We start from the raw sequence: 15,260 nt of genomic DNA on the forward strand, positions 1-15,260 counted from the left end.
CAGGAGTGTCGGGTCCTTGGCCCGCGCGAGGTGCTGGGGGGTGGTTTAAATTCCCGGTGCGGATGATCCGCCGAGTGTGGCTCTGCTTCCCGGGCGCCCTGTCCCCTTCTCCTCGGAAACACCTCTCTCACCCCCTCTGTTAATGGGGTATCCACGCCCGAAAGGCCTGGCCTCGATCAAATGAGCTACCGTGCCAAGGTTCTGCAAACCTTGAAAGCACTCTATAAATGGAGTGCTGGAAAACCCGAGTTCGCATCCAGCCTCCTCTGCACTGACACCGTGTGTGATCCGGGCAAGTCACTTAGCCTCAGTTTCCTCAACTGTAAAATGGGGAAAATACTAATGGCACCTACCTCGAAGGGCTGGTGTGGAGAACAAATGAGATGTTTGTAAAAAGTGCTTAGCATCGTGCCTTGGCGCTATAGGCGCCATGCTATATAAATGCTTATTCCCTTCTCTGTTGTTTTGAGTTTTGTGCCAGCCTTCAAGGTCTTTCTCAGCAACCTTCTGAAGAAATGACAGCAGTGAAATGTGTCTAATATGGGACTGATGCCCATTTTTTAGGGTGTGGAAAAAGCAGCATAGTTTAGTAGTGGACAGGTCTAGTCCCTGAAGCAGGCGGAGCTGGTTTTAAGCCCACCTCAGTCACCCGATGACTCTATTACCAACCTCTCCATTCCCCAAACTAGTAATTGGCACCAACTGCCTTGTGCATAAGTAGAGATGGTTTCCTTAACAGGAGTTTCTTAGACCAGTGGTGTTGGATTCCTGCTGGGTATTGACTTAGAAAACTACAAATTAACGTTATGTGTTGAATTGCATTTTTATTTATTTTGTTAAGCAATTACATTTTAATCTGGTTCCCTCTGCACTCAGGACTTTTGCAAGCTAGATATCTCTGCCTTACACCAATGAAATTACAGGTCTAGATTAGGACAAAATAAATGGCTTGGGACCTAAGAGGAAATACACTGTAGTTCAATAATATTTAAGAGCAACTTAACTGACTGATGTGACCAGTAGTAACAGTTAATCTGGGATCCCTGTGAAACTTTAAGGTGTGGTTATTGTAGGTAGAGAATTTCATTTTAATTTGGCTCCTTCTTTACTTCCGTGTGTTGTAGCTTCAAGGTCAATGGGAAAACTCTGGCTCTGGAGTCAGAAAACCTAAGTTCAGATCCCACATTACTACCTGTGTGACCTTTGGGCAAGTCACTTAACACTCCCCCTCCCTTTCCTCCTCTGTAAAGTTGAGAGGGTTGACCCAAATGGATTCAGAGGTCTCATTCAGTTCTAGATTTTGATCTTATGTTCTGTCAACAAGTTTTACCATAAAAATTTTTTTTTTTAAGTTTTACCATATTCTAAGCTTGCTGTGCTTTGCGACCTCTAGGTCACCATTTTGTTCCATCCCTGGAAGTGCAGTAGAGGTCTAACTCTAACATAAGGGAGCTTGTACCCACTTAAGTGACAGTAGCACTTTTATGAATTTTTGCTTTTAAATCAAACTAAGTTCAGACTCATAGGATGTTCTTTTTCAACTTTGTCATCTATAATTATTTTTGAACTATATTATTCAAGATCTTATTCTTTTCAGATAAGAATTTCATTAAATTGAGAAAGTGAATTTATCTGTATTCTTCTTGATTTGGCTCAATATTCTCCACTACAATCTTTTGGACTTTACTACTTTAAAATAATGAAGATTCCAGCAAATTTATTTCAAGCATGAATGACTAGAGTCATACATATCTCAGTGAAACAGTTGTGATAAACTAGAAAGAACACGGGACTTGGAGACAACCTAGTTTTAACTCCTTATTTTGTAACTGACCCTTGCTGATCATGTTTCCTCATCTGTAAAATACTTGAACTATCTGCCTTCCAGGATTGTTGTGAGTAAAGTTCTTTGTAAACCTGAAAGTGATTCATAAATGTAAGATATTCCAGAAATGGGGAGTGGGGAGATTTACTTCCTAATTCCCTTCTACCCCCAAACCTGCTTTTCCTGTGAAAAACTTAACTTTTGTTTAGTGACATTTACATCCTCTCTACCAAGAAATGTGTTTATTGTTTTTGCATGTGGATAAAGGAGAAGTCCATCAGTTTTAATGCCTCATATATTTTAGGCCTTCATAGTATAGGGCCTTAATAAATAAATGTTTGAATTTAATTTCTCATATTTGTGCCATTTCTCTATTCCCACTGCCCCCACCATTTTAGTGACATTTCTAGTGACCTCATATCTGGTTGTTGTTGTTCAGCCTTCATTCTCGAAGAGGACCAATGACAGCAAGAGGGTGATGATGTCTTCACTTGCTTGTGAATTGGATTTAAGTGAGGCTGAGCTTCAAAAAGTCATCATCACTCTTCCAGAGTCATCAAAGTCCAGTGGCAACAAAAGTCAAGATGACTGGTGATGGCCTGGATGCAGTGGGTGACCTTGGTCTTCCTAAATTAAAGTCTTTTCCAGGTCTCAGTTTGTCTGGGGCAACTCTGTTCAGTGACTTAAGACCTAGGTAAGACCTGAGACAAAAGATGACTTGATGTACCATTACAAAATTGTCAGTCTGGGTTTCTGGGAAAGGGAAACAGTTGGTATTTACATTCATTATAAGCCATCAAAATCTAAACTATGAGCCATTGAGGCTTGGGCTAGAGGCTATTATTGTCCATTCAGTGAAAGCCAGAGTGATTTGGGTTCAAAGGCATAGTCAGGTAGCTCCATTTGAAACACAGTGGTCTGTTTCGAAAAATCAGTGGACTTCTTTAAAACCATTTTTTTAAAGCTTGTTTTTTCAGAGCTATATTTCAAGAAATCATTAATGAAAACTGCACAGAACAAAAAGTAACTTGTCCCAGCTTTTAGAAGAAAATCTAGGCCCCACTCAACCCCAAAATAGCTTAGAAAATATAAGCAACCTAAAATTATATTCTTATGGAAGAGCACTCACATGTAAGGATATGGTGCCCCAAGTGGCAAGAAGGACTACATGTGGCAAGGAAGCTGTAGTTGTGAGTGGCTGCGAGGGAGGCAGAACAGACATCTCTAGCCTCATCTCCTCTGATCCTTCTCCAAGAGAACCTTTATTCCTGCCAGGTGCATTTTTCAGGGCTGGTTCTGGGGGTCTGCAAGCCCTCAGTTCTTCCAAGAGATAGCTGTCTCACTTGTGCCAAAGGAAGGATTTTCAGGAAGTAATAAAAGAAAAACAATGAAGAAACACCAACAAAAAATTTTTCTTAAGAATTAGCCAAATTTTGGGGCAGCAAGGTGGTGCAGTGGATAGAGCACCGGCCCTGAAGTCAGGAGGACCTGAGTTCAAATCCGGCCTCAGACCAAACACTTGACACTTATAGCTGTGTGACCATGGGCAAGTCACTGAAACCCCAACTGCCTCAAAAAAAAATTAGCCAAATTTTTACCTTTTTTTTTTAAAATTTGGTGTGAGAGATTAATGAGGTAATTGGAATTTTAAGTATATTCCATAAAGTTTTCCTTTAAAGACAAGATTGTGTAATAGCATCTACATATATGTGAATGTGAGTCCAGAAAAGTGTCTAGAAGTGGGGGAAATAAATATTACATGTACTATCAACAAATTATAGTGATTTAGTGATAGCCTTTTATCTTCAGAAAAAACAAAATGAAATATCAAGAAAAATGGTGTCATACTAAAAATGGGAATGGAAGTGTTTTCTGGACCTGACTCAGGCCATTCCCCTGATGATCTGGGTTTGATATTAGAACAAAAATGAGCCACTTGCAGGTCTTGTAACAACTAAAAAAGATTTAAAAAGTGTTGGCACAGATGAAACCAATGCAGTTGCGTTTAGATGGTTAACTTTGGGTGGAGGGGATGTCTTTGCAGCAAGTTTCTCTAGCTATCCAGGGAGCGCATTCAAGTGTCTAAGAACAAAAGCCGTCCCCAGTAGATAAATGGATACGAACAGGAAATTTTCAAAGGAAGAAAGCCAAACTATCAGCAAACCGTTTGAAAAAATGTTGGAATCAGGGGCAGCTAGGTGGCACAGTGAATGGAGCACCAGCCCGAAGTCAGGAAGACCCGAGTTCAAATCTGGCCTCGGACCAAACACTTGACACTTACTAGCCGTGTGACCCTGGGCAAGTCATTTAACCCCAACTGCCTAAAAAAAAAAATGTTGGAATCAGGGGCAGCTAGGTGGCGCAGTGGATAGAGCACCAGCCCTGAAGTCAGGAAGACCCGAGTTCAAATGTGGCCTCGGACCAAACACTTGACACTTACTAGCCGTGTGACCCTGGGCAAGTCATTTAACCCCAACTGCCTAAAAAAAAAATGTTGGAATCAGGGGCAGCTAGGTGGCTCAGTGGATAGAGCACCGGCCCTGAAGTCAGGAAGACCCGAGTTCAAATCTGGCCTCGACCAAACACTTGACACTTACTAGCTGTGTGACTCTAGGCAAGTCACTTAACCCCAACCGCCTAAAAAAAAATGTTGGAATCAGGGGCAGCTAGGTGGCGCAGTGGATAGAGCACCAGCCCTGAAGTCAGGAAGACCCGAGTTCAAATCTGGCCTCAGACCAAATACTTGACACTTACTAGCTGTGTGACTCTAGGCAAGTCACTTAACCCCAACTGCCTAAAAAAAAATGTTGGAATCATTAGTAGTTAGAGAAATGTCTGAGGTTCTACCTCACCCATAACAGATCGGTGAAGATGAGAGAGGGGGCTGCACACTAAGGCCCACTGGCGAAGCTGTGAATCAGTCCAACATTCTGGAAGGCAGTTTGGACCTGTGCCCTAAAAGTCCCAAAACAGTGTATACCCTTGGACGTAACAATATCACTACTAGGTCAGCACAGAGAGAAAAGAAACAGATGTACAAAAACATTTATAACAACTCTTGCCATAGTGGCAAACAAGTACACACCAAGGGGATGCCCATCGATTGGGGAATGGCTAACCGAGTCACAGTTTGTGGATGTAATAGAATGTTACTTCACTGTAAGAAATTATAGAAGGAGTGGTTGCAGAGAAACCCTTGAAAGAGCTGTTTGAATTGGTGATGCAGTACCCAGTGAGCAGAACCTGAGGAAGGACTTTTATAGTTACAGCAACCTTGAAAGACTTAACTGTGTTCAGTGCAGGGACCAACAGAAGACTGATGATGAAGCATGCTACTCTACCTCCTGACTGAGCTAGGTGATGGCCTAGGTGCAGGGATTTGTTTTGTCCAACTGCGTATTTGTCACAAGAGTTTTGTTTCTATTTTTTTTCCTCAGTGGGAGGGAACAGGGAAGGCTAACACTAGGTTACCAGAGAAAGTCATTAAAGCATTTAAACCTTTTATATTTAGTGTGCTTATCTATCTGGAGTTTATTGTGTGGCATATGGTGAGAGATACCGTTCTAAACTTAATTTCTGGCAGACTATTTCCAGGTTACCAGCAGTTTTTGTTGAATATAGAAATTTTCCATAAACAACTAAATAACTTGTGTTCTTGGGGCTGCACGCTGTATCATAGTTGGGCGCTTACATGCGTATGATAGTTTATGAAAATGGCAGAAACAAAAGCTGTTATATGAAATACTTAACTTCTTTCTCTAACTTAATAAATCGTTGCATGTTTTTATTTGTTCCTCTTGGGTTTAACATCAAACCTTTATGATGGACCATAAGGTTAACTAGTAATGTTGACAGTAGTAATAGGACTTCAGACGTTAGCTCTAAAATCCAATAGCAAATAAATGCTACCTTCAGTCAGTCAACAAGTATTTATTTAGCGCCTGTTATGTGCAATAGTGTGAGAACTAGTGAGGAGGCCAGTTTGGCTAAATTCCAGTGTGTGAAGGGTGATAATTATTGTAAGATTTGAGAGGTCAGAAGGGGCCAAGTTGTGAAGTGCTAAATGTGAAACAGGACAATTTATGTTTTATCCTAAAAGTTACAGGACCCCACTGGAGTTTACTGAGCAAGGAAGGTGGCATAGTCAGATCTACACTTTAAGAAAATGATTTTGGCAGCAGAATGGGTGTTATCTTTCAAAGGAACACCAGGGTAATAAAGTACAGATACTTTTTTGGTCTTAGACTTTAACACCTTAGTATCTTCCTCGGTCCCTTACAGACTGTAGTTTCATAATCTCAACTAGGCTGGGGGGAAATCAGTCGATCAGTAGTGTTCTCATCAACTCACTACTACTTATACTTATATACATGTATACATATATATGTACATATATGTAAAATATACATTTTCCAAACTAATTCCATTTGCCTATAACTTATGTATTTCCTTTTGTCAGTCTTAAGAGGATATAATTAGAAGTTAAATACTGTAATTGAAACCATGTGTTTACTGTGAAATGTAATAGCCGATTCATAAACACACAGTCTTTTGTTGTTGTTGTTTTTTATATGAGGCAGTCGGGGTTAAATGACTTGCCCAGAGTCACACAACTCATAAGTGTTACATGTCTGAGGGCAGATTTGAACTGAGGTCCTCCTGACTCCAGGGACAGTGCTCTATGCACTGGACCACTTAGCTGCCCCAGCATGCAGTCTTTTAAAGTGTAACTCGAGTGTCACGACCTCTAGGAAGTTTTCTCAGATTCCTTTCCTCCTCTCTTGTTGTTTGTTGTTGTTTGTCCTTGTTCTCAAAGAGGACCATGAGTCATCAGGGAAGTGATGCTGTGACATGCGAGTGAACTGGATTTAACTGAGGCAGTGCTGTGCAAAGTCAGCAGCCTTACTTTCTCCCCCGGAGTCAGCTGGGTCCTGTGGCAAGAAAAAGACTCTCCCCTCTAAGTCACTAATAAATGACCTTTCCTCCCTCAGAGTTTACATAGCATTTAGTTTGCTCACCCATATTTCACCTACATATTATTGGTTAACTTCTGTCTACCTTCTTAAGGAAATGTTCTATAGCAAGTAGGAGAAACAACTGGAGAGAGCGCACAATGAATTAAAAGCTGACTGTGTGCCAAGCACTGTGCTAAATTCTGGGGGTACAGAAAAAAATGAAGATCGCCTCTATCCTCAAGGAGTTTATAATCTAACAGAAAAGGACATGAGGAAGTGATTAGAGGACACTGAAAGGCCCCAGAAGCAAAGGGAAGAATGCAGCTCTAGAGCAGAGGTGTCTAACTCCCAAGTGCAGCTGGAACCAGATGAAACTGTAATTGGAAATGTTGAACAAAATTAATAAAAATACAATACCAGATAGATAATTTGTGGTTTTCTAAATTAGTATGCGCCTGCAGGGGTCTGTTTGTATTTGAGTTTGACACCACTGTTCTGGAGAACATAGTAAAAAATGAGAGACAGGAATTGACCGAATGATTTTGCAGTGTCAGAGAGAAATGCTGGAATTCCCTTTCAGTACCGTAACAAAAGTGCATGTAGACTTAGACCAAGCACAGTATCTTTCTCCCTCCACCTGCTCTTCCCTTTGACGTATCGATTCACTTTTGTGGCATCACCATTTATCTTTTCTCCTGTGGTCAGTCAGTCAGGCAACAAGCATCTATTAAGTCTAAGTGCCTGTTGTGTGCCAATTCTGGGGATACCAAAAGAGGCCTTGCCCTTAATCTAACGAGGAAGACAACAAGCAAATAAATAACTACAAATAAGTGGGGGAAAGTTTAGAGGAAAAGATATTGAGTTCAGTTCTATGGTCATAATTTGGGAGTTATTTTTTGCCTCTATTTCTTCACCTCATTTCTAATCAATTTCTAGTTCCTTCCAATTCCATTTCCACAATATGCCAGATATGTGTCTTCTGTATTCCCGTGCTCACCTTGCTAGGGAGGCCTCATTACAGCCCCTTTAGGCAGTCCGCAGAACTAGAGCTGAAAAAAGCACAACGCTTAGGGATCTCTGCCTTCATTCATGCCCCTTCCTTCCCCCATTGTCACAGTAATTCGAGTCCTTACTCAGATGCTTCCCTCATAGAGATGAGTCCCCAGCCTAGGCCTTTAGTCCCCACCTGCCACAGGCTGCTGGGGTCCCTCTTCTCAGCCTTTCTTCACTTTACTATAATCCATCAAACTATTATTATTTTGTACTTCCCAAAGGAGCCTTTTTGTGTCTCCTCCCCGTGATTTTATTACTTCTCTGGTAGTTTCCCTCTTCTTGGGGTTCTTTTCCATCTTTTAAAGCCTACATCACATCAGAGGAACTAAATTCCTATCTGTTAAGTGCTGCTACTAATGACCTCTGTACGATCCTTGCTCTAGAACTGCAAAGGGCCTTATCTAGCCCCCTCCTGGAGCTTATGCAGGTAGGAGCAGGCCAGAGTTGACCTTTCACCTCGGAATTGGGAGATCAGCATTCTTGATCTCAGGCAAGACCCTTAACTTCTCTGTGCTTCTATGTAGATAACATGATTGGGTGAGACTGAATGAGCCACCCAGTCACCCAGCTTTATAACCTGGTCTGTCTCTCCCACACACCATCACAGTAGTTCAGGGCTCTTTACTTCTTGTCTGGATTGTTGTAATGGCCTCATAAATAATGTTTCCAGTCTTTCTTCTCTCCAGATTCAACCACTTGCCAGTACAATTTTCCCAAGGCTCAGGTCTGACCACATCTCCATTGCCTGTAGGATAAAATATAAACTCTTTAGTATTTTAAGTTCTTCTAGCACCTGGGGCAGTGCCTAGTAGTTAATATTTAAATGATATGGCAGCTAAATTCAACAGAAATGAAGCAGAAGAGTAGAAACTGTTCTGTTGATATTTATTTTAGAATGAAAAATATAATATGCTCATAGTACAGATAACTTTTCTTATCTATCGAGTTTGGGAAAAGAATGTAAAAAATATTCTGAGTCAGGCCTATGAGCCATCTTCTCCAATATTCTTTCTGACATAAACCTCAAGGTTAATGACATACCCTCTGCAAATTTCATCTATAACTTTATCTAAATCAGGGGTGGGAAACCTTTGGCCTTGAGGCCATGAATGGCCTCATATAGGGTCCTTAAGTCACAGAACAAATTTGCTTGGATTCAATTTGAAGTTTGGATTCAGTCAAAGGGCTGAATTTGAGGACCTAGAGGGCCACTTGGGGCCTCAAGGCCGAAGATTCCCTACCTCTGATCTAAATCCTTGATCATCCTATGTTATTTTTAACCTGTACTGCCCTTTGGTCACAAGTTTTATGTGTTTACTACCCACTGTGTAAAACAAAAATCACCCCCATTAACTTTAACCGATACCTGCATTTTATTGAACAAATCTTTGATCACCTCATCCAAACCTATTACTTGCGGTCTTCAGAAGAATCTTGATTGGCGTAGTCTGTCCTCATGGAAATAGCTCTACTGTCATTATGGGTCTTGAGGTATAGTAACCAGAATTGCAATATTTTCACTGAGAAGTTACCATGATTTACACAAAAGTGGCTAGAATAATGTTTTCTCTCTTTATTTTAAATGACAAATAAAAAGTTTGACATTCTTCACTTCTTTTTTTTTAAATTAATTTATTTTTAGTTTTCAACTTTCATTTCCAAAAGATTTTGAGTTTTAAATTTTCTTTCCCCCTCCCCGCCATGGCATATAATCTGATGTAGGCTCTCCCTATACATTCATGTTAAGCATATTTTTCCATTAGTCACGAAGTAAAGAACAATTAGAATTAATGGGAAGAACCACAAGAATGAAGCACTAAAACAAAACAGTAAAGGAAAGGGAGAACAAATAGGATGCTTCCATCTGCATTCAGACTTCATATTTCTTGCTGTGGGTGTGGATACCAATTTCCATCGTGAATCTTTTGGAGTTGTCTTAGATTCTTGTGTCACTGTGAAGAGTCAAGTCTATCAAAGGCAGTCATCCTATGATGTGGCTGTTACTGTGTACTCCTGGTTCTGCCCATTTCACTCTGCATCAGTTCGTGTCTTTCCAAGTTTGTTTTTTGTTTTTTTGTTTTAATTTTTATTTATTTATTTTAGACAATTGGGGTTAAGTGACTTGCCCAGGGTCACACAGCTAGTAAGTGTTTGGTCTGAGACTGAATTTGAACTCAGGTCCTCCTGACTTCAAGGCTGGTGCTTTATCCACTGCGCCACCTAGCTGCCGTCTTAAGTTTTTTTTAAATTCTGCCTGCTCATCATTTCTTATAGCACAATAGTATTCTATTACATTCACATACCACAACTTGTTCAGCCATTCCCCAGTTGATGGGCATCCCCTCAATTTCCAATTCTTTGCCAACACAAGAAGAGCTGCTATAAATATTTTTATACATGTGGGTCCTTTTCCCTTTTTTATGATTTCTTTGGGATACTAACTTATAGTGGTATTGCTGGATCAAAGCGTACACATAATTTTATAGCCCTTTGGGCATAGTTCCAAATTGTTCTCCAAAATGATTGGATCCTTTCACAACTCCACCAACAATGTATTACTGTTCCACTTTTCCCACATCTTCTCCAACATTTATCGTTGTGCTGTTTTTTTAGCCAGTCTGATAGGTGTGATGTGGTACCTCAGAGTTGTTTTGATTTGCATTTCTCTAATCAATAATGATTTAGAACATTTTTTCATATAACCATAGATGGCTTTAGTTTCTTCCTCTGAGAACTGCCTGTTCATATCCTTTGACTATTTATCAATTTGGGAATGATTTGTATTCTTATAAATTTGACTCAGTTCTCTCTATATATTTTAGAAATGAGGCCTTTAGGGGGCAGCTAGGTGGCACAGTGGATGGAGCACCGGCCCTGAATTCAGGAGGACCTGAGTTCAGATCTGGCCTCAGACACATAACACTTACTAGCTGCGTGACCCTGGGCAGGTCACTTAACCCCATTGCCTAGCCAAACAATAAATAGATAGATAGATAGATAGATAGATAGATAGATAGATAGATAGATAGATAGATTATAGATAAATAGATAAATAAATAAATAAATAGAAATAGAAATGAGGCCTTTATCAGAGACACTGGTTGTAAAAATTCTTTCCCAGTTTTCTGCTTCCCTCCTAATCTTGGATGCATTGGCTTTCTTCATGCAAAAACTTTTCATTTAATGTAATCAAAATTGTTCCTTTTGCATTTCATAATGTTCTCTATCTCTTGTTCGGTCATAAATTCTTCCCTTTTCCATAGATCTGAAAGGTAAAATATTCCTTGCTCTTCTAGTTTGCTTATAGTATCAGTCTTTACATCTAAATCATGTACCCATTTTGACTTTATCTTGGTGTAGGGTGTATGGTAATGGTCTACGCCCAGTTTCTGCCATATATTTTTCCAGTTTTCGCTAAATAGTGATTTCTTATCCCAGAAGCTGGAGTCTTTGGATTTATCAAATAGTAAATTAGTATAGTCATTGATTGTTGTGTCTTGCATACCTACCTAACCTATTCCACTGATCCACCACTCTATTTCTTAGCCAGTAGTACCAAGTAGTTTTGATGATTGCTGCTTTATAATACAATTTAAGATCAGGTACAGCTAGGCTGCCTTCCCTTGCATTTCTTTTCATTAGTTCCTTTGATATTTTGGACTTTTTGTTCTTCGAGATGAGTTTTGTTATTGTTTTTTTGTAGCTCTGTAAAATAATGATTTGGTAGTTTGATTGGTGTGGCACTGCATTAGTAAATTAATTTAGGTAGAACTGTCATTTTTTATTATATTAGCTTGGCCTACTCATGAGCTACTGATATTTTTCCAATTATTTAGATCGGACTTTATTTGTGTGAAAAGTGTTTTGTAATTGTGTTCATATAGTTCCTGGTTTTGTTTTGGCAGGTAGACTCCCAAATATTTTATAGTGTCTACAGTAATTTTAAATGGAATTTCTCTTTCTATCTCTTGCTGCTGAGCTTTGTTAGTAATATATAGAAATACTGATGATTTGTGCAGGTTTATATTCCTGCAACTTTACTAAATTTGTTTATTATTTCAAGTAATTTTTTACTTGATTCTCTGGGATTCTCGAGATATACCATTATATCATCTGCAAAGAGTGTTAGCTTTGTTTCTTCTTTGCCTATTCTAATTCCTTCAATTTCTTTTTCTTCTAATTGCTACAGCTAACATTTCTAGGACAATATTGAATAACAGTGGTGATAATGGACATCCTTGTTTCACACCTTAATCTTACTGGAAATGCTTCTAGTTTATTCCCATTGCATATAACGCTTGCTGATAGCTTTTGATAGATGCTGTCTGTCATTTTAAGGAAGATTTCATTTATTCCTATGCTCTCTAGTGTTTTTATTAGGAATGGGTGTTGTATTTTGTTAAATGCTTTTTCTGCATCTATTGAGATAATCATATGATTTCTGTTAGTTTTGTTGTTGATATGGTCAACTATGCTGATAGTTTTCCTAATATTGAACCAGCCCTACGTTCCTGGTGTAAATCCTACCTGATCATAGTGTATTATCTTTGAGATAAGTTGTGATCTCTTTGCTAATATTTTATTTAAAATTTTTGTATCTATATTCATTAGGGAAATTAGTCTATGATTTTCTTTCTCAGTTTTGGCTCTTCTTGGCTTAGGTATCAGCACCATATTTATATCATAAAAAGAATTTGGTAGGCCTCCTTCACCTATTTTCCCAAATAGTTTATATAATATTAGAATTAGTTGTTCTTTAAATGTTTGATAGAGTTCACTTGTAAATCCATCTGGCCTGGAGATTTTTTTCTTAGGGAGTTCATTGATGGCTTGTTCAATTTCTTTTTCTGAAATGGGGTTAAGTATTTTATGTCTGGGCAATTTATATTTTTGCAAATACTCATCCATTTCACTAAGATTGTCAAATTTATTGGCATTCAGTTGGGCAAAATAGCTCCTAATTATTGTTTTGATTTCTTCTTCATTGGTGGTGAATTGACTCTTTTCATTTTTGATGCTGGTAATTTGGTTTTCTTCTTCTTTTTAATTAAATTAACCAAAGGTTTATCTATTTTATTGTTGTTGGGGTTTTTTCCCCCATAAAACCAGCTTAGTTTTATTAATTCAATAGTTTTCTTAATTTCCATTTTATTAATCTCTTCTTTGGTTTTCAGAATTTCTAATTTAGTATTTAAATGGGGATTTTCTATTTGTTCTTTTTCTAGCTTTTTTTAGTTGCATGCCCAATTCATTGATCTCTTCTTTCTCCATTTTATTCATATCAGCATTTAGAGATATAAAACTTCCCCTAAAGATCCCGCTGCATCCCATAGGTTTTAGTATGTTGTTTCATTGTCATTCTCTTGGATAAGGATTGTTTCTGTGATTTGTTGTTTGACCACTCATTCTTTCAGATTAGATTATTTAGTTTCCAATTAATTTTTAGTCTGTCTTTCCATGGCCCTTTATTATATGTAATTTTTATTTCATCATGATCTTAAAAGGATGCATTCAGTATTTCTGCCTTTCTGCATTTGATTGTGAGGTTTCTGTGCCCTAGTACATGGTCAATTTTTGTGTAGGTGCCACGTATTGTCGAGAAAAAGGTATATTCTTTTCTGTCCCCATTCAGTTTTCTCCAAAGGTCAACCAAATTTACTTTTCTAAGATTCTATTGATCTACTTAACTTCTTTCTTGTTTATTTTGTGGTTAAATTTATCTAGTTCTGAGAGGAGGAGGGGAAGGGTTCCCCACTAGTATGGTTTTGCTATTACTCCCTGTATCTCCCTTAACTTCTCAGTTAAGAATTTGGCTGCTATAGCACTTGGTGCATATGTGTTTAGTAATGACGTTACTTCATTATCTATCAGGAAGTAGTTTCCTTCCTTATCTCTTTTAATTAGATCTATTTTTGCTTTTGCTTTGTTTGAGTTCAGGATTGCTACCCCTGCTTTTTTACTTCAGCTGAAGCATAATATATTCTACTCCAGCCTTTTAGCTTTACTCTGTGTGTATCCTTCTGCTTCAAATGTGTTTCTTGTAAACAACATATTGTAAGATTATGGTTCTTAATCTACTCTGCTATCCGGTTCCGTTTTATGGGAGAGTTCACCCCATTCATATTCACAGTTATGATTACTATCTGTGTCTTCCTTTCCATCCTATTCTCTCCCCCCCCTTATGCTTTTTTCTCTCCTTTTTCCTTTCTCAGTAGAGTTTTGCTTTCAATCACTGCCTCCCTCAGTCAGCTCTCCCTTTTCTTTTCCCTTTACCCTTTCTAGTTCCTATAGGATAAGTTAGATTTCTGTACCTGATTATATCCCTCTTTGAACCAAATCTGTTGAGCATAAGGTTCAAACAATGCTCATCTCCCTCCCTTCTTTCCATCTACTGTATTTGGTTTTTGTGCCTTTTCATGTGATGTAATTTATCCTTGTCTGCCTTCTCCTTTCTTCTTCTCCCAGTACAATCCCTTTTCACCACCCTTTTTAATTGTCTTTACTGGATCTATTTTCCAGGTCAGTTGTTTTACCAATGAGATATTTTACGTTTTCTTGTATTTTTTCATTCTTTTGTTTCTGTTTGACTGATTCTCGCTCTTTCATAGAGTCATTAGCTTCAACTTGTCCCATTCTAATTTTTAAGGAGTTGTTTTCTTCTATTAGATTTTGTACCTCCTTTTCCATTTGACCCATTTTACTTTTTAAGGAGTTCTCTTTAGTGATGAGTTTTTGTGCCTCCTTTTCCATTTGGCCAATTCTACTTTTTAAAGACTTGTTTGCTACAACAAAGGAATGTAGCTCTTAGTTCATAGTTGGTGATAAATTTTATAAGTTACTAAAAATTGAGAAATAGATTCACAGATATTTGACTTTGGTCCTTGGATGTGTATGTATGGTATATATATGATAGGTATGGTGTGCATTTTATATAAAATATTGGTTTTTATGTCTTATTTTTTCCCTTTCTTTTTAGGTCCTAGAACTGTGTTTTTCTGGGCACCAATTATGAAATGGGTGAGTTTGACTTTGGGCAAATAATAAGAACTGTCTGGATGACTAAATCCTTATTTTTTAACAACAGAGTAGCTCATAAGGATCAAATGACTTTGTAAATTAAAAATATATTCTTTTATGCCTTAAAATTACTTTATAACAAATATTCTCATCATTATCATGCTGAACTGTATATAAGGAACTTTTTTAAGAAATTCAAACTGAGGGTATTAGTGGCATCAGGAAATAATAAAACTTTAGTTCTTCAAATTCTAGTCCTATGTCCTGAGGACCACACCACTTAACTAATTTAGCTTAAATAAAAACCTTTTCCAGGCATTTTTAGTTATTAAAAACCTTACATTGCAAGTGTTAAAATATTAAAACTAATTTCTACTCCAAAGTTAATTTTTTTATTATGAGAGCTAGAG

At 38.2% G+C, this 15,260-nt stretch overlaps 1 protein-coding gene across 1 annotated transcript in view; it reads left to right on the plus strand.

Annotated features, from left to right (window-relative positions):
• The window catches only part of MPC2 (mitochondrial pyruvate carrier 2), a 28,650-nt gene that overhangs the window by 781 nt on the left and 12,609 nt on the right, over positions 1-15,260 (plus strand). The window contains 1 exon segment of the mRNA XM_020974666.2: positions 14,810-14,850. Coding sequence (XP_020830325.1) covers positions 14,810-14,850 — 41 coding nt within the window.

This window comes from Phascolarctos cinereus, unplaced genomic scaffold, assembly GCF_003287225.1.
Source record: "Phascolarctos cinereus isolate Bilbo 61053 unplaced genomic scaffold, phaCin_HiC Scaffold_5;HRSCAF=322, whole genome shotgun sequence".
Classification (NCBI taxonomy): domain Eukaryota; kingdom Metazoa; phylum Chordata; class Mammalia; order Diprotodontia; family Phascolarctidae; genus Phascolarctos; species Phascolarctos cinereus.